Below are 24300 nucleotides of genomic sequence, written 5' to 3'. Positions count from 1 at the left end.
AAATGGGAGGAGGCACAGCCACAGCGTACTAAGTAGCTGTGGGCACAGCACTATTTAAGGATGCTGAAGGTAGGAATGTTTTCACTCAACTTCCTAATTTGTCTTTAAGAGAGCTCAAGCAGCTTGCTCCAGCTCATTTTTTTATTCTCCGCTTAGTTTTACATATTCCTAGAATCTGCAAAATGGAAAATATTAACTGGGAGAATGTTTTGTCCTCTGCTGTAATGTGGTCTATTAACTCCATTACAGCCCTTGATCTGCTTTTTCTTGGCTCAAAATTGAGTCATTAGGATTGCACTCCCAACTTCTTCTGGGTGGCAAAGAACCTGTGGAAAGTTGAGGTTTTTTTTAAGACCTCTTTTTTAAAGTTATCCATTTGGTATAAATTTTCAAGTAATAAATGAATTCTCTCCCACACCTTGTTAAAGCAAATTGATAAGAGGCTTTAAGATTTTATGGATTGGTTTCTAACCATTTGGTAAAAGAGTCACTTTGACAGCAGACAGTACAAAACCACCCCCTACTGTGAAACCTCTGTGAAAGCCATCTGCAGTTCCAGCAGAAACCTCTCCATTTACACACACAGAAATCTGCCTCTCCTCCTACAAACCCCAGCACCGCTGCTCTTCACCACAAAGTCTTTGCACCCAGCATGCACACTGGTCTTGGCACAGTTGTCTTGTTCAGTATTACCTAACTTCTAAAATCAAGATCAGGCATTTAATAGATTTAGGGTTTTTATTAGTTTTTCCATGTGAACATTACAATTTATAATACATCATATCTAGTTTGACCTCCAGAATGAATCTAATTTAGTACATCATGGTATTAGTAAAAACAAGCCTGATAAGTGGGCTAAACTTCCAACTAGTATCTTCATATCCTTCAGACAAGGCAAGCTAGAATGTCAATCACTTTACAGACATTTAAGTAGTGTTTTCCAAAAACCACCCAGCCCCAAATTAAACTAGGAAGCGAATACAATTCGAAGCAGGAAAGATTTGGTAATTTCCCTCCCCCCAGCAGAATTTAATTAACAGCTACAGTTTTGCCTCATTACAGTTTTGGAATCTCAATTAAAAATTCTGGAGTCTGTCGGGATGGAATCGCACGTGTCAATCGCTGTCTTCGGGGCACCTCCTTAGCGGTAGCCGGGCCCGGGCTGGGTGTAACCCTGCGGCCCGAAAGGGGGACGGCTGCGGGCGTAGGGGTTGGGCCCGCTGGGCGGAGGGGTCATGGTGCTGCCGGGCGGGGGGGTGAAGCCAGGCCGCGGCTGAAAAGTGCCCGGGGCCGCCTGGGAACCGCTATAGGCGGCGGGCTGGGAGGCCTGCGTGGTGTAGGGCTGCGGGGGAAAGCTGCCCGCTGGGTACTGCGGCGGCTGCTGCGCCGGCAGCTGCTGCGCCTGCCCCGGGAAGGCGGCGGCCGGGGCCGGGGCAGCCGCCTGGCTGTAGGCCGGGAACTGCTGGGCTTGCTGCGACGGGGGCTGCTGCTGGCTGTAGCCTGCTGGAAAAGCAGAGAGCACGGTGGGGTGAGAGACACTAAGGAGCCCTGGGTGGCTGCAGAAAGGCCTTTTGTTCCTAACGTTCACAGCGACAAACGCAAAACGATGCAGGAAGCACAGAAAAGGCAAACCAAGCGTGAACTGCGAGTTTTCCTGCCTTTCACATAAGCGCACGGCTGGGGTTTTGGTGAACACCGTGGCAGCACAGCACACTGACAACAGTTACTATAAAACAGTTTTCCTGTGACTGACAAGAAATAAAAAAAAAAAGGCAAGTAGTATTTTCCTTAATATCACAGAGAAAAAATAAAGTCTTCATTGGCAAATGAGGCAAAATTCAACCCTTTTCCCAAATAAAACCTCCAAATTAAACTGTCTTGACAATACTCTCAGGGTTTTATATTTAAAAAAAATCATTGGTGAAATCATAGGTGTTTTCAGTTCTTTAGCGTTAAATATGAAAAGGTTATGTAGAACAGAACACTTTAGCACAAAACTTCCATTTACACATGTCCCAAATTTGATTTTTCCGCATAACACTAGCTTCCAAAGGGACTTATTCTTCTCAGAAATTTTAAAATGGAACAAAGTCCTTTCATGAAGAAATAGCTACTTTTATCCATCATGAAACACACCTGCAGCTACTTGCAATGAAACCTCTCCAGTGACTGGAATCCTGTCAGCATTAAACACCAGACACACAAATTATTAAAAGTGCACAGCCCTAAATGGAAAGAGTAAAGGAAGAATGCACTGCAGTAAACTCACCTTTAAACTGGGATCAAAATTTACTCATGAGACAAACCTCTGAAGGGTCCATTTTTACACCCATGTATAAATAGCCACTGTTGCCTAGTAGATCTACAAGAGTGGGAAGGTATCCTGCTCTTGGGGAGACATGGGTTTGAAAGGAGACAATACTCATGAGAACTAAAGCAAACAAACAAAAAGATCCTATGACTCAACATCTCCAAAGGCTGCTGTCAGGAAGTCCTCAAAGCAAACCCTGTTTCTGAAGATTAATTGTGAACTAAGTTATGACAAACAGGTGCCTAGTAAGTTTCTGGTTGCATTTCATTCATACTTGACAATGATGTTGGGCAGCAGAACTCAACACTGCACTACAGTTTTCACAGGAACATCAATAAAATAATGGATTAGATGATGGTAGGATTTGTCTAGAAAGCAGATTGGAATTCCTTTGTTTCCCCACTCAGTTTTTAAGCCTAGAGTGTCAGACAGACCCTTCTACTTCCAACAGGCTTGCTACTTCTGAAATTATACCTCAGTACATGTGTCTCTGTATTCTAATTACAAATGTGCGGGAGGGAGGAAATCTGCAGAGAACAAGGTACCATTTAGATACTCAAACCAACGAGCTCTCACACAGTGCACAGGAACAAGGTCTGAGGCACAGACTTTTAGTCCAAGTATTCTAGGGTTCTTATCCATGCTAAGCATGAAATTTCTTCGTGAGCTCTGCAAATCTTCTCATCTTTATAAAAAGTGATGCACTCCCACTGTGCACCAAGAAAAGGTCACACTGGCTCTGAGTCACTTAATGGGAGTCCTTTGTTTAGTTTAAGGAGGATTTTTTAAAACAAGGAATGATAAATGCTTTGTATCATTTTCTAAAATTATTAAGCAAAATGCTATTTGTTAACAGAATCTACTCTTACAGTTTCATCCCTAAACCTCATCTGGATTATCATTCCTAGCATATATATGCATTCCTAGATACCAGCTGCTCCTAAAGGAACTCAAAAGTTCTGAGGTCAGGTTTATTTTGGGTATACACCAAAGCCAGCTTTTCATATTTCACTGCACATAAACCTCTAGTGCACTAAAATACTCTTCTGCTGAAAGTCTACTGGCACCTTTATTTAAGGTTTCAGCGAAATCAAAAACTAAAAAAGAAAAACTATCACTTGAAAGTTTCTCTGGAATTTACAGTATGTCTATTAGCCAAGGATTTACTGAATGACAACTAAAGTGTTTGCACCAGTAAATTTTGGACACGAAGATCATTCTAGACGCAAGAAATAGGGGCCATCTTTAGACACCTTTGATATTTAAGGAAGCTAAATTGGGATGTTTAGTCACTTACTTGCCAGAATCCCATGACTGCAGAATATAATCCTGAAGGCTGCTCACCCTTCAGGTGATTCATTTTGCCTGCCTTTCTAAGAAGGCATTCTGCTGATTAGTAACAAGGTCTGCCTTTGGTCACAATCAAGTAGGACAGAACTTTGACTATATATTAACAACATAAACAGCTACAGTGCTCTCTTCCTGGCAATTTCTGAATTGTGCCAGTTCCCATAAGGAACACAGGCACCTGGGCAGCTCAGCACCCTGACCTGCCCCACAGGGTCTGGAACTGAAGCTTGACAGGGTCGGGCACTGCAGGAGAGGTCCTGCAGCTGAGCTGCTGTTGCAGAGCTGCTTACCTGGGTACTGCACGCCGTACTGCTGCTGTGGCTGAGCCTGTGGCTGCTGACCAGGGTAACTAGGCTGCTGGTACTGCTGATACATCTGACCTAGGGATTAAAAATGCATTTCGTTGAAGCCCAGTATCCTGGTGCATTACAGTGAACGATACCCTGACAGTTACACATCACAGAAACAAACCCAGTGACATCAAAGGATAGATTTTAGTTTCTGAAACATGGTGTTCTGACTAAACGAAGTTTATCTAAAGAGTTACATGAGGCTTACTATTGCACATTTTCAGAGGCTGACAGAATCTACGCACCTTAGCTAGCACTACTCTGGTGGGTAACAGACAGAATCTTTAAACATCTTCATAACTGCTCCAGAACTTACACTGTAAATTAAAGTACTTCAAAAGTTAAACATGTCCTCAGATTGTCTGTTTAGATTAGCTTTTTAAGACCATTTCTGCAACAAGTACTGTAAGCAAGTGGTACATTATTTATGCTGACCACATTTTCCAGATAAGACATCCACCTCTTAGCATTGCCAAGCTTTCTTAAGAGACCCAGCAGTATACACCCGAAGCAAAAATAAAACCATATATTCTTAAGCTTCCTAGTCCAAGTCAATGCTTATTTTTCCTACATTCACTGTTTTCAATTTCTTGGCCAGAAGAGGCAGAATATTTGTTTACACAACCTATGGGTCTTGTTAAGGCTTTATGCTTCTGCTGTTTTTCAATCTAGAAAGTCACAGTCAAAGAACAAAACCAATTATCGGCCAAAACTAAAGCTTAGCTGAACTGAAGCAGACATGGAAACTTTACTATTATGAAGTGTTACTGTACTATTATTCATTCTGCAGAGATCAGCAGACTGTATAAATAGACCGTAAACTCTATGTTCGGAGCAGCACTGAGACAAAAGCAACTCGACTCAGCTCCAGGTTCTCCCAGACAGACCCCTGTCCACACTGATTTAAAGTAACTCCTTATTTCTTATTTTATCTGTATTACTTGCAGCTGAAAGTAACAGTATTTTATATTCACACTAAGGTGTTTAGAATACTTTATACTGATGCACTCACTTAAAATATTATTTGGTGTGCAATTATTGTGGGATGATGAGAGTGCAAAACACAAAGCTTGAAGAGAATTTAAGCCTGTTAGCTTGATAATCACGAATTAGAAACTCAGAAAGTTCTCTCTCTGAAGCTTATTTGACATAGGGAAGTTCTGGGAGAATAACCAGCAGGCTGCCTATCTTGGGATAGTTCCCTACAGGCTAACAGAGAGACCACACTGGCACCTGCTGGAAATCCCAGGTAAAGGGTTAGCAAAGAAACAGCATGAAGTTTTACCAAAGGTTTCTGAGAAGGCTTGCTGTCTTCTCCAGGGCTGAGGTGTTAGTGAGGAACAGAGAGTGTTGCAGTCATTTAAGAAAACATTCTTAATTTACAGCTACGAATACAGGCAGGGATACTCTGGGTCCTCAGACATAAGAGTCTTTTCTTTCCCTGGATTTTTATTCTGAAAACTAGATGAGCTACAGCATTGATGTCTGGTTTTGTACTTAGCAGTGCTTATTGCAATGAAAGGTCTGCCAGCATTTACCATTGCTCCCATGCACTGAAAAAGACTTTTAGTCTGATTCAGAATACAGACCATTTATATACATTCACATAACATTCTTTTCCCTAAAAGATCATGAAGTGCTTATGGGACTGAGATTTCACATGTATTTCAGCAAAGACTAAAAAAGCATCCACATCTGTATATAATTGCTTCTTGTGTGTGCTCAGGACTGAATTTAGTGATAGAAAAGCAGAGGCCACAAGACAGCACTGTACTAGAACATCTTTGCTGGATCGATTTAATTCAAATTAGTGAATGCTGAAAACTTCTCAAGGGAGGCAGCCCTTCAGTAGTATCAGCACCTCACATCAGAAGTGAGGTGGCTTGATATTCACACGTAACAACCTAATAACCAATCATAATCATCACAGCATTTACTGGCAGAGAAAGCCATTAATAAATAAACCCTGATACACCAGAATGGCTGTCACATGACTGGCATCACTAGTTTACTTATATCTTCAACATACTGGGAAAGTGTGTGGGGGAAGCAGAGCTTAGGGAGTTTTGGGGTTTTTATGAAGTGAACTAATAATTTCAAACTAGTTTCAAAACCAGTTTCTAACAGAACCTGCTGTTCACCAGCAGCACCATTTTTGTGAGTCCACCCTGTTGAAAACCTTACAATCAAAACCTATCTGAAGTTCTGGCTGGGTTATGACTCTGTGGGGACAGCACAAGTCTCCAAATTACCACTGGACTGAGGTGCTATCAAATCTCAGTGAAGTATAGAAAACTACACCATGTTTCAAAGGAAAGTCTTTGAACACTTTGGAATAAAGTTGATAATTGCACTTACATTACCCAGCTTTGGTGAGAGACTGCTGTTTACCAAATACATACCATGCACAGCATTAGCAATGTACTTCTAATTTCTAATGAACAAAGACAAAAGTTACTTCTGATCTCTTCCCAAAGACTGAACCAGAGTGAAGAAAATACAATCAATACTTAAAAGATTGCAGTAGCAATAACAAAACCTACGTAAAACTACAGATCAAACTCTTTATAATTACTACTTGTTGCTACTATACTTTCCTTGACCCAAGTTTAGAAAAATCACTACATCTATTCTGATACATGAGCCTAGATAACATCATCTCCCCAAGTAAGATGAGTTTTACTGAAACAAATACTTTTTCCTTTCCCTGGTGTTAGTAGCCATACAGGATTCCAAGCTAGTGTTGCTAGTGCTTTTAAGTGCTTCACTTCTTTGTTTCAGTTCCAGATTAACAGCAACACTTAAAACTTCTTACCTTACTGTATTACTAAATTACTAAATTACTGTATTACTAAAGTAAAAAAAATTAACTCATAAAATCCAAGTTCAGTAGCTGAGAATATGGTTTCCGAACATTTGGCTGCCAGCAGAAGAACCTGGAGCCCCTTTTTGCAAAAGTAACTTTCATGTATAAACACCAAACTGCTCTATCTTTAAGCTACAAAGATGTCTCTTGCTATGTTTTAACACTTCACTAATAAGCAAGAAAAGGCAGCAAAAGAAATGTTTCATAAGCTCCACTTCAACCAGCAGTATTCATACCTCTTTAAATATTATATGTAAGTACCAGCTGTTCAAATGCTGTGCTCGATCAAAATAGTACTTTTTCCCTTCAGGCAAGACAATCCAAGTGACTATGGATACTGTGATCACTATCTCACACTTGTCTGAGCATCAGTAAAGCAAGCATCAGGGGGCTCTCACTTGCACCTAAACCAGCACAGAAACAATTTTATAATTCTTCATATGGAGGAAGAAGTAACAAAGCAGATTATTTCACAGACAGTTTAATCCAGAAGTGTGAAGGTCTGAAGGCTCAGCACACTTAGGAAACAGCACCAGAAGGAATGATGCCCAAATGTAGGAAACCTCAGAATACATACATTTTGAGAAGTTAAATCACTTTTTTAAGGGCATAGTGCAAACAAATCTGAATACCAGAGTTAAGACATTAACTTTAAAGGAGAGCCAGCTGAGCTCTCAGGAGTTATAAGGAACTACCATGCATTGCATTTAAGATCGTTACAGGGTTTAACTTGACTAGCACAGAGCCATACACAAAAAGGAAGCAATGAAATACTACCTCCAGTCTATTAGATAAAAATGGTGAGTGAACAACAGTTTTAATACAAAGTAGACAAGTCCACAAACTGTTGGCTGAGTGAAAGCTTGACACAACACACAGTGCAAGCACAAGAGCACAGATGCAAGCAGAAAACAGTACCATGAAAATTCTCTCGAGTTACACCACCCGTCCTTTCAAACAGAGCCACTGCTCCACCTGCTGTTTCTGTATGGACCAACATGGGCAGCAAGGACAAAAGGTGTTCTGCCTAGGGGCACGCATCGATTTGCAGTTTGGTATCCACTTCAGGTCTGCTAATTCAAGGCAGAATCAGACAACATCCTTCACATCCTGGACTGTAGAAAAGCACCCTGCTTACCTTCCACCTGCCCCGTCTGTGGCTGTGTGCTGGGGTAGGGTGGCTGCTGTGCTTGGACCCCAGGGGGATGGGCTGCAGAAGAGGAGGAAGCAATGCTGTCCGGCGTTCCTGATCGCTCCTCTGCAGGGGCACTGGGTGGTCCTAGAGGAGCAAGAACAAAATACAGTATATGAAATGATCACCAAGTTGGAATCAAAAAATTTTAATACAAGATCCTTCCCTTGCAATATTTTTTTAAACATTTTTCCCCTTCAGATTTACATGTGTGTCATACCCAAGCTAAAACTAAGTGTATATTTGCACACCTAAACTTTCATTTAAAAAAACTGGGGTGGGGCAGGCAGAGGGGGCAGAATTTTGCACTTATCTCTAGGTCACTCAGATTTCATTCTACTGAGGAACCTGACTAATCTGTGAGACAAAACCCTTCATGATAGCGTATTTTTTTCAACAGCTTCAAGTGTTAACCTTGCACACACACACACTGAGGAGCAGCCATATTTGGACAAAACATGCACTTACCTATTTTTTCTTATCTGGAGGAAAGGTAAAAGGTTGCATGGAACTATCCAAATGGATTAGTGTCTTATTGTGAAACACATGGACCAGGCCACAAAGTGTTTTACTGATATTCAAATAGCACATGAACAGAAAACCTCCAAAGAGGGGTTAAAATCACACTCCCAGAGAGGATATGGCAGGCTTTAGTGTAAAAGCAATTGTCTGCTCTGCTAATTCTGAAAATATTCCAGCTGACACCCAAAGACAGCATGGAAACTGGGAATTCGGATTTTCTCTACATTAGTAAAAATTTCTGAAACACACATGTGCACAAATATAACATACTACAATTTAATGCAAAATATTTTGTTAGAAACAAGGGAGCTTAAACCTGGACCTTTCCAACTGTATGAATACTATGAGACACTACTTTCTAATACACGCTTTAAGTTAAGCACAAGAACTGCTGCCAATACATCTGCAATTTTAAGACAGTTATATTTACACAACATAAATAAGTCTGTGTTTTCATGTTAACCTTATTAGGGGAAAGTTAATTAAATCTGCCTACTACTTGATTGGCATTTGTATACATAACTGCAGATTACAGCTTTAGAAATGGGATTTCTTATACCCTGCTTAAATGGTCCTCTGCAGAGTTCTTTGCACATTCAAAGAACAGTCAAGTAATTTCACTCTCTCAGAAGAATTATGAAGACACAAATATTGAAATATATCACTGATCAAAACCACTCATTCAAAAATTATCTCAAATTTTCTGCCAGTTGTGCTTCACTTGCTATTGCTTACTTGTTTAGATAGTCCGCTGCAAGTTTTCACGTACCATCTGGTTTGTGAAAAAACCATGCTGTGAAAATACCCAAAATGTGCCATGGCGGAAGGGATCACACAAGAGGCCTGGTCCACAGACCTGTACTTCATATTGAAGTCAACCACTGTCTGTGGGTACAACTTTAGATGCTACACAGCCACAATCACACAGTGCAGATCTATTACTTTTACTCCACACTTTTGCCATGGCAGACATCCTGGAGGAACGACCTCCAGTTCCTACTGGTTTGCTCATCTGTATCATTACTTCACACATCATATAAACTCACTTGCTCTAGAGATGAGAGTACACAGCAAATCCTGTTAGCTAACAGCAGTTCCATTCTCATGTTTCAATGAACCATTAAACCAGGCCTGCACAGGGTCTGTGCAAAATCACCTCCCTAAGTTTTGCATCACACTCCTTTATCACATTCTACATTGCTTTTCTAGCTTCAGTTATACTGTCTTAAGTTGACAGCATTCAATTTAGTATAGTCAGTTTTCATATGCTGAGCATTCTATTACTAGTGCCAGCAGTCCTTCAGCTCTTCAAAAATAAATACAATTCAGACAAGCATGTTATTCCTTTCTGTTAGCAGTGAAAATGTTGATTCTATTTACTTCTAAAATGAAACAGAGAAAAGGGGGGATCATACAACACATTCTGAATGACCCAAACAGCAGAAGCACAAGCCAAGAACATGAACTGCAAGATCAAACCTTAAAGCAGAGCAGTGAGTTCTATCACTGGCAGATACCCATTAAGTTAGTCCACACAACACCTTTAAATAATTCAAATTTTTTAAAAATGAAGCCATTTTGTACTCCAAGCTAAAACACAAGGCTTAAATCAACAGCAGCATTTCAATACTTTGTATACAAAAGTTAGCACACAGATACAACACCTTAACATAGCAAGTTTTAGAACTCTGAAAAGACATAGTGAACACAGAACACAGCTTAATACATCCAACGTACAAATGCTTTGTTATGAATCAAAACTGGAGCAATTGATTATGAACAGGTTTAGCTTTCCTTTTCACCAGCCACATCCTTACCTGACACCTGATCATCTGTCAAGCCAAAGGCTGACATGACATTCTTGCTGATTTCATCCTGGTTCTTTAGCGGATCGAATGCAGACATGCTCGCTGCTATAACTTGAGTGGATGGCTTAACATTAGCGTCAGCAGCAGCAGGCTTTTCATCCCTACCATCTACAGCATCTACAAAGCAAAACGCCCGGTTACCAGCTCTCCAGAACTGAAACACCAGCACACACACACATTGCACTGCAGCAATCGCAACATCACACAGCTGGGGAGCTCGATAAATTCAACTATTGAAATGTGCATGTTAGGATAGCAGTGAAGAATCACTGATGTATGTGAAACTGGGATGGATCACAAAGCTCAGGTTTCTTTCACAGTTACTTAAAGATACACTAATACTGTGGACTATCAATATCATATATCATGAGTTCTGAAATTCAAAGGCAAAAGCTCCTGCTTCAAACAAATGAATTGGCCACAAAGAATCCAAAATTAGGAAAACATACAGCACAGTTCCAACTTATTATGGTGTTTTATCATCTGCAGTTTCTGGTTTGCACTCTGCCTTTCTCCACTAATTTTTCCTAAGCTGACAGGTGAAGTTGAGATCTTTCCAACTATACAGGTAGCTGAATTGCTCAGAAATGCCTTACCTAACAGTGATACATTTTCTATCAGAAGCAAACAACTACAGATAGATACAGACTGGCTAGTTTTGTTAACATTTAGATCATCACTCCAACCTCCTTCCTTCCAAATAGTTTGTAACCAGAATCCATGGTATTCCACTGAAATTACTAATTGCATGTATTGTAGGAACAGGGCTGGGATTTTTTTAAGCAACAAAAGCAGTAAAATTTGAAAGTGCAAATACAAAATCAACATTTCCTAAAAGGCAGGCTGATGTTCTTGGTTCACCTCTTTACTCAGAGCACTGTACTTCATGACTTTGTGTCATTATTTTCTGTGTCCAGAAACTCTGTAGTTAAGCACACAGAGATACAATATTTGCAGTGCAACCGCCTTAAACTAGGAGATCAATACCTCAAAACTGTGAGAATAAGACTTTCTTTCCCATTTTGCCCTCCCGCAAAAATCCTTTCCCACCCCTACCTGCACCCTTGTGCTGCTTACCCTGAGACAGCTCTGATGCTGGTCTGAGCGCAAAATGTGTGGATTCAATTTCCTAACCTGGCAAAAAAAGTGGATATAATTTTTGCTGAATTCACTTCTTACTGTTTTAGTGAATCAAACTTGCTTAGCAACACAAGATAAGCACCAGAGCTAGCCCAAAGTAAGCAGAGGGACTACTCAACTGTGAGCAAGAACTCTTCAGCAACAACAAACTATTAATTTGGCTAAAAGCCCTCAAAAGACATTGCTGGGAGCTCACAGGTGTTAGTTACAGTGTTTTCATACATTGCAATAAAACCTGGGATTCTGAAGTTTCTTTTTTAAGTTAGTTCAGGGCTTTACTCCAGAAACATCGAACAAAAATTCTGTCTCTGAAATAACCAAAGCATTAAAAATTAGGTTCTGGGCCATCAATCAACAATTAAAAATGATCCATGTTTCACTTTGTTAAACAGCACACCACTCTGCAAATCAAAGCAAACAACTCTTTGCCAGGCTGCCTACCACTCTCAGGCAGATTAGTGGAAAGCCCTGGTTCCGCTGGCGGTTCTAAGCAGTCCAATAAACGATTGACTTTATTGCGAAGTTCTATCAGCTCTCGGCGCAGGTACTTCACCTGGTTAGATTCTAAGGGTCTTGGTTGTCCATTCACTGTAAAACAGCAATTAGATAAACTTAAGACTGTAGTAACATCCAGTTAACATAGATGACCAAAAAAATTCCAACTTTTTGCTTGTAGCATCATCATCCTTTGCTGAGTTTAAAGTGACAAAGTTTAGTCCACACAGACTGCTAGAGCTCACTGTTCCTTTAATATAATCTCAGTTCAGCAAATGCTAGAAAGTATCGAAGTCCACAGTGTGTGTCTGCATTGTTTACTCATTTCCCTGAATATATCCTGAATGATGCAGTGGTTCTGGAAAGTGTCCCTTTAGAACTAACACAACACTGCTGCAATTCATAAAAAAGGTCAGTGTCCAAGTTAAAGGCTTGGAACTACATGCTAAGTTACCTATGCTAGGTTGAAAATACAGAACTTTTACACAAAGGCTAAAGGATAAACGTTAACATCTATTAAACTCCAAGCAACTAACACTAGTTTGGAGCAGTGCACCACTGCGAGGTAAGTGTCAGCTTCGAATTGTCATGAACCTGTGAAGAGAACCCCACAAATGCTAGAGTGGAACAGAACATGGAAAGGAGCACTGAAGAAGAAAGACGACCCGCTGATCACATGTATATGCACACATGCCAAATACTTTAATGCTTTTTACACTTTGAGCAAGTGTAAAAAAGCAGCAGTTTCCATTTCCATTAAGTTTGGAAATCTCATGAAAAACATCAAGAGAAGACAGGTATTATGTATTAACTCAGCAGTACCAACTTACTGATTGCATTTTCTTCACCTTCTGAGGTGACAAATTAAAGTATTTTGTACCTCTCAGTGAAGTCCACTGCCTGAATTTTAATAAATGTTATTTAAAAGAAATAGAAAAATACAGTCTTCTATACTTACCAAACAATGTCAACTTAAGTATCCTACTGCACTGAATTGCAAAGGAGAGATCTGAGCTATCAAAAATTGTTATAAGATCTCCATCTGAAAAGAACAAGAAAAAGTTACATTAAAATCACAGCCTATGACTATTGAGCCTCACATCAGGACAGAAGTGTTCCTTCACTACTCAAAAATAACCTTCCTATTTGATTGTGAATTCACTAGAAAAAAATGTTTATTATTTTAGTGCAAGAATCAGTGTGCAGAGAAATTGTGCACAGAAGGCAAGACAGAAGTGTGAATGGCTCCGAAAGGGAGTCTTCTGACATTAGCCCTTTGATATTCCATCTAGTTCAGCTTTATTTTATGTTTACATACAGGGTGAAATATTAGAGTTAAGAGTTCATGAAGTCCAACACCAGGGAGAATGATGCTACCAGTTAAAAGTGAAATGCCTACGCCAAGTGGCTCCAGAACTGTGCTGTTCATGAACAGACAAGAGTCAGATAAATGGCACAAGCCAAACCCATTTCTATTTTTATAAACCAAAATAAAATTTCAAATGTCTAGAACACTTCCTCAGGTATATATTCAGAACTTGAGTTGCAAGATTATTATCATTACCTTGCTGAAAGACAAAGTTCACGTGTAGAAGTGAACAGTAAAGATCTCTCTCTGCTTTAACACACAAATAAGTATGAAGACATCAAAACAGTTAGAAGAAACCTTCTCTCAGGAGAAAAACAGGAATTTTACACAAAGTCACAACTCTTAGGCATGGATTTCTTCCATGTCCCATGTCAGAGGATCCTAATGAATTTGCACATTGCCATCTGTCCCAGGAACTATATTAGAACTAGACGGGATCATTTCTTCTTAAGATACAAAGGGCTATGCACAAAGCACTGATCACCTTTAATCGTATTAATCCTCAAAAGAGATACCAAGTTCCCACTAGGTCTGGTCTCTCACGATTTTTAAGTAGAGTCAAGGAAAGCTATGTTAACATCTTTGCTTACTCAACAAAATCACAACTAAAACAGGACTATTGTCTTTGGCAGGACAGATTTTCTTGTGTTTAACATGGTCAACAGGTTATTCATAGCTTAAATGAACCCAAGCTAAGCAGTGCAAAGGAAAGAGCGAGAGCACATTATCAGAAAACATGCACTGGCACAAGGAAAAAAAAGGAATGCTTCCTGCCTGAGCAGTGTCATAACTGAGGCGAAACACCATCTAGTGAAGTTTCACATTGAAAAGAAACAGTGTTTAGATAAATGCCACACATCTTGGAACAAAGTCAACTCCAGGCTGCCCAGGCTCCTCCACAAAACACTGTAGCAAGGAGTTCCGTGGACAGACACAGGAACGTGTTTTCCATTATAAACTACTGCCTACAAATTCTGAGTGTATATAAATTCCTTACACATTGGTGACAAGGGCAAACTGAATCTAAGCTATGGTTAAAATTTTCAAATAAATGAATGCTTTGGTATGAATAGTAATAAAACACATGATATCAAGTAGAAAACAGCTCAGAATTTGAACTACATATTCTAATTTTGTCATCCCTGACTACAAGTAACACCTCTGTAAAGGAAGGTTTTCTTAAGTACTCTTAGTAACACCTCACAGTGCCTGTCAGTCTTCAAAGAAGGTGCTTTCTAACAAAATGAAATTATAAACACTAATAAAGTGATGGCATATAAAATAATTTTCAAGTTTTCCTGAAAGAAATAGTGTTGCCTCTAAAGATTTTTTTTATGTCCTGTTTTCACTTTCACAATCTCAAAAGACATCTGTTGATAGCAGTATCAGTCATGATTCTCTTGAGTAGAGACTGGAAGGTCTCCAGAAGCAAGGGCTCCGAACCCCACAAGGCAACCTGTTCCAGTGACACACTGCCCTCCTGGCCAAAACTCATGCTCAACCTCTCAAAATGCAATTTCTGGCTGCTGCCATCTGGTGCTACTGAAAATTGCTCACATTCAATGGTCACATTGCACTCAATGGTCACAATGCTCACATTGCAACTCCCTTTCCACTGGTTCTGCGCTAGCCCCCTCTGCAGCACAGTAAACTCAGCTTACTGAACAAGCCCAGGTCCCTCCAATGCTCCCTGAAGGCCACCTGCACAAAGCACCTCCCTGTCCTCACCACACCATGCTAGACCCCTCTGCAGCTTTTCCAATTTCTTTTTGTCCTGGAGTGCACACGTTAAAAGTGAGCACAGACACACAGCCTCCCTGCTGCACCTCACCAGTGCCAGGAAGAGGAGGCTCAGTGTCCCTGTTTGCCATTATGATCCATAACAGGACTTGGACAATCAGACTTTATCAAAGTTAAACAGATCTTTTTTTTGCTTTGGCAGTAAAGAGGGGTGTGATGAGGTATGTGCTCCCTCCAACTCAACACTTTCTCCAGTAACCTTTCCTAAATGCTGATACCAAAATCTACCAGTGTCTACAAAGCCCTTCTATTCCTTATTATCATGATAACACAATAAATTATAATTACTTCTCTTAGCAATCCATAACATTGGCAAACCATCCTTTGATGCTCTTCTGTCATACCAGTCAACAGTCAGATTCACTGCCTGAACAAAGATGCAAGTTCTAGACAGTCTATCCTGCACAGTGAAATGGAAATGCACATCAATATCAACATGGCTTACATGGATTAATGCCACCTAAAAGAACTGCAATCATTCCATCCTAATTCTCCCTCGCCTATTTTAACCTTTAGTTGAAGGCATTAAGAATAATTAACAAATTTTCTATTTTATATTGTTAGCAGAAAAAAAAAAAAAGCTGCGAAGTACCAAGTACAGAATCTTGTTAGATGCGTAAAGTGAGTTCTATGATTCCTATTGACAGCCATCAAATTATTATCCCAGTAGAGTATAAGTTAGGATTCACAAGGTATATGTCAAGCCATAGAAGTGTCTGACAATTTAAGTGTATTAGATATAGCAAAAAAACTCTTCATCTTAAGGAATGCAAATTAAGCTTAATTCCTGTTACCATGGCACCGATAGAATTACACAATGTTAATTATTTTCTGTTGAAAAATAAAACAGACTTTCCTTTATTTTCCCTTCTAATCTTGTTATTTTAGGAATTTATCTTTCACATTTTCACAAGGGACATCACTTTCCCTCTCTACAATTTCCCATGTACCACATTCTCTGCTATGCAAATTCTAACTCTTTTCTTTCTATAAACTAGTGACTCCCTTAAACTAACCACTGGGCTGCAAGGTATTTCAGCATTAGTGCTGCATCACCATCATGTATTTCAGCCTTCATGACATCAGAAACCTGACTCATTCCTTCACCCTGCCAGCTGCTTCCTCATCTACTAAGCTTCATTATCTATTAGACTTATCCACCCTTTTATTTCTCATTTAGTCCATTTTTGAAAAAGCAAAAACAAACCACAAAAGCCTACACAATCAAAAAAACACATTACATCAAAATGTAGTTTCCTTCACTCTAGTAAATTTACCAAAGGCTGAGAGATTACTGACTAGCACAGCAGCTTGAATACATGCAGCATGAGTAAACAATCTTCTATTACAAGGTAATGAAGAACAAGAGCAAAAAGGCCAATCTCACATTACACCCTTTTTTAATTTCAAGCGTAACTTAAAAAAAAAAAGTAAAGTTCCTGTTATTGGCTCTATAGGGCCTTTCAGCATGTGTAACTCAGTAACTCAGTTAACTCAGCAAACTTGGTGCGTTTAAGATGCAATTTTACTCTTTGATTCATACAAATTCACCGCTGGCAGTCCTCGTTAGTTTGTTTGGGGTTGAGTTTTTTTAGCTGACATTGGATTTGGTGTGTTCAAGAACTTTAAATAGCACATGAAAATTGTTTCACATCTAGCAGAGCAATTTACTTAGCTCAGGTGTTTGAAAGCTTGAATAATTAACTTGACTTCACAAAGCAGCATTCAACCTGAGGCTTCTTTCCTCTGGTAATTAAAAAAAGCACCACATAACCTAAATATAATGTAGGAATATGGAGGGGTAGATGAAATATTCTTTGAACACTGAAAGACTGTGCATATGAATTCAGAGAAGACACAGACGGAGCTTATGGAAGTAGTGGACATGGTTAGACCAGTTTAAGGTATCTCCTCATAACAGATCCAGACAAGCATTCCTGCAGGTCTGCAGGGATAAGTAACAAAACAGAAATAGCTAAAATGTGTACATTACAATGCATCTAATGACTGAAATAGATTTAAAAAAGAATCTTAGCTTAGCTGAAATGAAGTTAAGGATATAACAGCTCTCACTTGACACGCAAACTGAAGCCTTGTTAACCTTTTCCTTGATCACTTACAACTACCTCTAATAGCAAGAACATTAATTTGTTTACAATAGTGATGATCAGCTACCAGACAGTTTACAGCAGTGATGATCAGCTAGCACAACACACACTGAAATCACAGAGGAACAGTAGTACATTCCGTGTGGTGGGTTAACCCTGGCTGGATGCCAGGTACCCACCAAAGCCACTCCATCACTCCCCTCCACAAGTGGCCGGGACAGAGAACAAAAGACAAGATATGAGATAAGAACAGGGAGAGATCACAAATCAATTACCCTCATGGGCAAACAGACTCAACTTGGGGAGATTAACTGAATTTATTACCGGTCAAAATCAAAGCAGGATAATTCACCTTTCAACCCCTCCTTCCTTTCCAGCTCTATCTCTTCCTCCCCCAGTGGTGCAGAGGCACGGGGAATGAAGGTTATGGTTTCTGCCGCTGCTCAGGCAGAGGAGTCCTTCCTCTGCTCCAGCCTGGGGTCCCTCCCATGGAAGAGTCCTCCACAAACTTCTCCAACGTGAGTGCATCCTACTGGCAACAGTTCTCCAGGAACTGCTCCAGCATGGGTCACTTTTCTATGGGGTGCAGTCCTTCAAGAACAGCCTACTCCAGCATGGGTCTCTCACAGGGTCCAAGTCCAACCAGGAAACTTGCTTGAGCATGGGCTCCTCTCCCCATGGGTCCTGCCAGGCACCTGCTTCAGCACAGGCCTCCCATGGGGTCACAGCCTCTTCTCAGGCATCCAGCTGGTCTGGTGTAAGGCTCCTCCACAGGCTGCACTTCCATGGACCTCCACGAGCACATTCTGCCCCACTATGGTCAGCACCATGGGCTGCAGGGGAATCTCTGCTCTGCTGCCTAGAGCACTTCCTGCCCCTCCTTCTCCACTGACCTTGGTGTCTGCAGAGCTATTCCTCTCACATATTCTTGCTCCTCTCTTCTCTGGCCAAAACTACATCTTGCCATAACTTTTTTTCCCCCCTTTTAAATATGTTACCACAGAGGCATTACCACTATGTCTGACAGATTTAGCCTTGGCCAGCAGCATGTCTGTCCTGGAGCTGCCTGGCTTTGGCCTGGCCATGCAAAACAAATACAATTGTGAGGCAAAGAAAACTAAAAGTGAAAGCAGGAAGTCTCCAGACTGTGAAAGACAACCAAAGAATGAAACTGTAATTACTGTCTCCATCATATATCTTATTTTGAATAAAACAGAGTAGTATACACCAAAACCCCCAAATGACCATACTTAAAGCACAGGTAAGAATGCAAAAATACCAAAGTAATTAACTTGATTTAATCTAATGAAATAGCATCCCATCTCCTTTCACCTTTCTCATTTCAGAAAGAAAAAAATGTGGTAAGAGGAAAAACAAAACAACCACAGATTCACTCTAGTGAGCTCCCTCTCACTAGAGATCAAGACCCAAAATATTGGTCAAGACTCAAGACGCACACTACTTACAATCTTGATAAGCAGCATCTCAAGAACTTCACGAACCTCAAAAAATGTCTCAGAGTTATTCAAAGTGAAATTTTATTGCTTAGATATATGAACAAAAGTTGACATTTTAGGCAGCATAGGCAGCACTAAAGTTTCCTAGGGCTATAAAGAGAAATGAACCTGAATGCTACAGTAACATGGCACTTCTTACTGTGCAACAGCATAATCATCAGTCTTTAAGAGACTTTGGATTTTGTCACTTCATTCCAAGTTTCATTTTATGAACATCATTCCTCCGTCCCAAATTAAGTAACTAATCCATGCCCCATTGACATTCAAAGACGAAAAGCCCTCCAATCACAACTTTTTGTCTCTATGCATCTCAAATAGGGCTCCCCTCATTCGCTCCTCATTCTGTGGAAGTCCTTAAGGTTACGTTTGTCTTAACACTAATGATCAATATTTTCCTTGGAACAACCAATGTGCAACAGATTCAAATGGACCCAGAGAAGAAAGATATCTTTTAATACGTTATTTCAAGTTAAAATTATTTTTGTAATCTTTACTGATGGACAAAAACAATCAAGAATTACTACCACATAAATCAAGTTTTCAGTCTTATAAGAACTTGTGTTAGGTCATATATGTTTCTTCTCTTTACACCTTCAAAACCACTGAAAACTCAAAAAAAATGATTAAATGAATGAACAGATGAGAAACCTGCAATCAACTTCTTGCACCAGCAAAAAGTACAATTTCAGAGAGAAAAATTGAGGAAATATTTCAGGAAATAAATGGAGGAAATGTTGTTAAAGACAGCATAACAAGAGATAATGAAACACAGCTTCTACTGTCTGATAAAAAAAATTTCACAAGAGATCCTTTGCATTTGCCCGTGACACTGGACAATTCTAAAAGGTGAATGTCAAAGTTTCTATCCACTGATAAACCATATCAGAGCAACAGTAGCCAATTAAACCTCAACAGTAGTAATTAAACCTTACCTTCATCTTTATATTTTATTGTGACTTCATCATTGCTCAGAAGTTTTCCTCTGAAAACTCTTTGCATCATTAGCACCAATTCATCATAGGTGATATCTTCATTATGAATAGGGATTCTCCTAATGTCTTCCCCAAGCTGAGCTTTGATGATCAGCTTCCCACTTAAGTCCAGCTGCCCATTCATGGTGGATTCCTTATCACCTGCAGACCTATTAGCAGCAAAACATTAAGAACATTTCAGAAAACTGAACTGTTATTTATTTTAAGCTATCTGATGACAGTTCTGAAGCTTTACATTATCACCTAATTCGATTACTTTTACATGCTGCCCCATTATGAAAAAGAATAAATGGCTTTTTTTTCTTCATTTAAGAAAAGACTGCCAGAACAAACATCTCAAAGATTTCAGGCTCTAAGGTAGCATTACTAAGGGGATCAAGCTGATTCATGTATTTTCTGAACAAATAAGTGCATAGCTAAACATTGGTTTTATCACATGGATAATCAGAAATCACTGAGGGTTCCTCTCCAGAAAGGAAGATATACAATTTTTTAATTTTTGAAAACTCTGATTGGGATATATAACGAAGATTTTAGACTTTTTAAAGCAGCTCAACAGACCACACATTAGTTACTTGTTGGGCTCAACACATGGTCAGAACAGTCTGCTACTCTCAGCATTTTAGGAGGTGAACAACTGCTCCAACTAAATAGGAAGTGCAACAAAGTCATCTTGTGTCGTAGCAGCACACAGCGTACACTTCTGTTATATCTTTAATGCTTCAGTTAAGAAAATTTTAAAATTACCACTTTGTATTAAGCACCTCTCATTTAAAAACACAAAGGCTTTACATTTAAAAATCTGAAACTACAGCAAAGTTACTCAAAAAAGGAAAAAGAGGGGAAAAAGACCACAGAAAGAGATCCAGGTAGTTAGTCAAATGTCCCCTCCTATTTTCACTGTTCTGGACAAGGCCAACACAACAGATCTGGAATGAGAAGCAACTAAAGAAGCAGTTATCTCAACATTTGAAATACAATTACTGGAGATCTTAAAACATAGGCAGCCCATATCCAACTCAAGATTTCTGAAGCCACATGCAGGCAAGTACATTGTTCATTCTCTTGCACAAGAAGAACTCTCAGAGATATGCAGCTATTTTTCCTTTTCCTTTAAGGATGTTATAACACTGTGCCTTATGAGAAAAATGAATTTTGCTATAGTCAGTCTATTTTTTAAGTACTGCACTGAAAATTCTCTCCTACCAGAAACAAGACACTCAGCTCCAGCCTTTAATACATTCCTTGATGCACCTCTATATATTTAACTCCACTGTTTTAGTGACAATATTTTGCATTAAAAAGATGGGAGTATAATGCTATCTTGAGACTGCAATTAAATTTCTGGGGGTGTTGGTAATTAACTTAATACAAAGCAAAGATTTCAGGCAAAGCCCTTTGTTTAGCCCAAAAAGATACAAGCAATTATTGAACAAAACTCACTCTCCTCATCACACGTAAGACGAGGTAGGTGGATACAGCCTAACTGCAGGGAAAAGGGACCAGCAATTAATACAGCCACCTTACTGCTGAGGCACTGTGATGAAACTGTGAGGTTTACAGTATTGGTAATGCTCACTAATGCATTATTCAGGTTTTGCAACATAGGAGTCTTGACTGCACGCACATCAACCCAACCTAATTAACTTTAAATCAGATTTAAAAGCATAAGGTTTTGCACAAGTTGGTTTTAGGCAACTGGGATTGGGATTTTTTTTTAATTTAGGCATTAAAAAATAAAACAGTATTGACCCACAGGTTTCCTTCAGTCTCCTTTCCAAAAACACACATTTATCATTACCTTGTCTGTTTAGTGATGCTGGATTATTGGACAATTTTCCCACCTCACTTCAGGACAGAGTTAGGATAAGCCGCCATGCACTATCAATGCCAGGGAACAGTAAGCTGCATAAGAAAATAAACATATTTACAGTCACATTTCCCTAGAATGACACAATTCACATCAATCTTTCACTTTAGAACATCATAGTGAATATACACAATATCAAAAGCCCTTGCTTTATCCATAAACAATCAGCTTTTCTATCAGATTTACACTTTTGAGTATGGTAGAATTTGCATTCATCTAAAAGAGATCTCAAACAAGACTTCTAATTTTGTAATAGAAGATTATTATTTTTTTAATTTTCTAATGGCATGTAGGAATTCCTGACAGTAATGTATTCCTTTCCAGGACTAAGATCAAGAGATGATTTAGCATACAGAACAGTCCAACAGGGAACACCCCTGGCTCCTCCCTTTTGACCCCATGGGTGTACCCTCCTGGCAACTCCTCTCTTTCACACGCACAGCCAATTTCAAAAATCCATAATCTGATTTTTAGATGAATCCCTGCCAAGCAGAGAAAAAAAAGTAGGTTCCCCTTTATTCACATAAAGCTGGGCTTCCCAGCTCTCCTCTTTCAACTCAACTGGAAGTAAACTGGAACATACGGGATCAAGGCAGAGAACAAGCAAACCCCAGAAAAGACACTAAGCCACTCTCTGGTTCTCTAAGGCTGGCAGCTGCTCCCCTCATCCTGGGTACGAAATGCTCCCCTTTAAAAAGGGTTGTGCCTGCTCCTGACATTGAGACTGCTGTGACACACTAAGCAGGGGGACAGGAAGAGACTACTTTTCTGGTGCCTTGCTCACATTTTATGAAATAAGTAAGGCATGAAGATAGCACCCCTTTCACCCCAGATCTGCTACAGCCCCAGGTAAGTTTACTGCACTGGACAAATACAGATAATGCATCTAAGAGTGGTGGAACCAAAGAGTTCATTTAGCTACTCCTTCACTTTGTTTAAGCGTTAGATCTGGGCACTGGTTTTGCTTCTTCAGCATTACAATTTATGCTACTCAGAAACTGTAAACAGTAAGAACTGAACCTCATTCTTTAAGTCCTAAACATACACACATTTTGGGGGACACAGCTGAACTCCTGTGGCCTTTCAACAGATTGACTGTATCTTTCATTTCTTTGTGCAAGGAGAGGAGCTACTGTAATGCCTTATTTACCCACATTACAGAAACCTGCTGTCCATCACCGACTACAAAAAGGTAGCAGGAGAATAAATGTACTTTTTTTGGTCTAGCTGTTCTCCATTCTGCTTGAAGGTGTCCAGATTTAAAGACGCAGATTCTAAACAGTGCAGTTGCTTCCAACTGTTACAGAAAACTATGTGAAATACTCAAATTGCTAATTTACACAGCATTAAAGCTTTTTCCCCTCACTGTGAGGAAGCTGAATGGATGACTCCACTAAGAGAGTTCTACAGAGAACACATCCAGAATGCACACTAATGAGCTTTTAAACAAAATCAGTGTCTACTTTCCTGGGGAGAGGAGGAACCAGCCAACCAAAAAACATTTATGTCTCCATCTTTTAGACTACAGACTGCTTTCCATAAGAATCACACTGACATCTTTCTAACCTTCCCGGTGTACCACTCGCATTTTGCAGGTACAGACTTTTCCTCCCCTCCCAGCTCACTTTCCATTCACATCATACACTAATCTAGGGGGTGCATGTGGACAGGAATTGCCCAGTCTAGGCCAGTCACTTCAGGATCCCCTCTAAAACCAGCATCTCATGACCACGTTACATTTCACTACCCTTTTTGCGCAGCAGCAGAGAAAAACAGCCTTGCCCAGGCAAGGGAAGGACAGACACTCCTGCTGCAATTTTCTCTGTCAAAACAGGGTTAAGGATTAGACGTCAGAATAAGACAGAAACACGAACAAGCAGGAGTGCCTCCCAAACGCCACCCGAGAGAGAGCCATGAGTTTTCCCAAGACAGGTGGGGGGGTGACGCGAGGGAGCAGAACGCCAAAGAGCTCTTTTCGGTTTTCTCCAGTTTCCATATGGGCAGGCCCGCCCCAAAGAGGAACAGAAATCACAGCCACTCCTGCCGGGCAATGAGGAGCCGGTAGCTCTTGTGGCTCCTAAAGGAAAGCGGCTGGGTGACCCAGGAAACACCCGGCCGAGCAGAGGCACGGATCCCGGGATCTCCCGCTCCCCCGGGCCCAGGAGGCCGCGGGCGCTTTCCGCCTCCCTCAGCCGCGGCCGGGGGGACGCGAGGGGTCTCCCGGGCCTTGCGCCAGGGGCCGCGTCGCCCCTGGCACCGGAGAACGATGGGGCCGGGAGGAGGGGGCGGTCGGCTCACCCCAAACCCAAAGCTGCCCCTCTCTCCCTCCTCCCGCCGCTTCCACACGCGGCTGCTCCCGGGAGCAGCCCCGGCTCTCTTACGCTGGCTTCTCCGCCGTCCCGCCGGTGCAGCCCCCCACGTCCAGCCCGCGCGAGCCCGGGCACGGCCGCCGCCACCGCCCGTACGTGGCAGGGCAGAGAGAAGGGGCCGGAGCGAGGCCGGGCCTGCGCGAGCCGCGCGCGTGCGCGCTGCGCTGCGCCGCGCGGCGCC

At 40.7% G+C, this 24300-nt stretch overlaps 1 protein-coding gene across 4 annotated transcripts; it reads right to left on the bottom strand.

Annotated features, from left to right (window-relative positions):
- Positions 1 to 719: 719 nt before the first annotated feature.
- Positions 720 to 24292, bottom strand: TFG (trafficking from ER to golgi regulator). 4 transcript variants are annotated; one of them, XM_038132667.1, is made up of 9 exons: positions 24132 to 24292; positions 21682 to 21785; positions 19821 to 20029; positions 13053 to 13136; positions 12041 to 12187; positions 10409 to 10576; positions 8016 to 8156; positions 3952 to 4041; positions 720 to 1503 (listed from the first exon to the last, which is right to left on the bottom strand). In XM_038132667.1, the coding sequence occupies exons 3-9, from the start codon at positions 20002 to 20004 to the stop codon at positions 1142 to 1144; spliced, it is 1176 nt and encodes a 391-aa protein (XP_037988595.1). In that variant the 5' UTR covers positions 20005 to 20029; positions 21682 to 21785; positions 24132 to 24292; the 3' UTR covers positions 720 to 1141. The 4 variants fall into 4 exon arrangements, with proteins under 4 accessions (XP_037988595.1, XP_037988688.1, XP_037988769.1 ...); XM_038132760.1 differs by having other exon boundaries at positions 720 to 1500; XM_038132841.1 differs by lacking the exon at positions 10409 to 10576.
- Between the last annotated feature and the right edge of the window lie 8 nt (positions 24293 to 24300).

Source organism: Motacilla alba, chromosome 1 (assembly GCF_015832195.1).
Source record: "Motacilla alba alba isolate MOTALB_02 chromosome 1, Motacilla_alba_V1.0_pri, whole genome shotgun sequence".
Classification (NCBI taxonomy): domain Eukaryota; kingdom Metazoa; phylum Chordata; class Aves; order Passeriformes; family Motacillidae; genus Motacilla; species Motacilla alba.
Note: the sequence above shows the minus strand (reverse complement) of the source record. Positions and strands in the feature narration are given on the sequence as shown.

Coding starts and splice junctions, on each gene's coding strand:
- TFG (XM_038132667.1), bottom strand. CDS start 20,004: ATGAATGGGCAGCTGGACTTAAGTGGGAAGCTGATCATCAAAGCTCAG. Junction 12,188..13,052: donor ACTTAAGTTGACATTGTTTG/GTAAGTATAGAA, acceptor GCTGTTTTACAG/TGAATGGACAACCAAGACCC. Junction 8,157..10,408: donor GACAGATGATCAGGTGTCAG/GTAAGGATGTGG, acceptor TTGCTCCTCTAG/GACCACCCAGTGCCCCTGCA.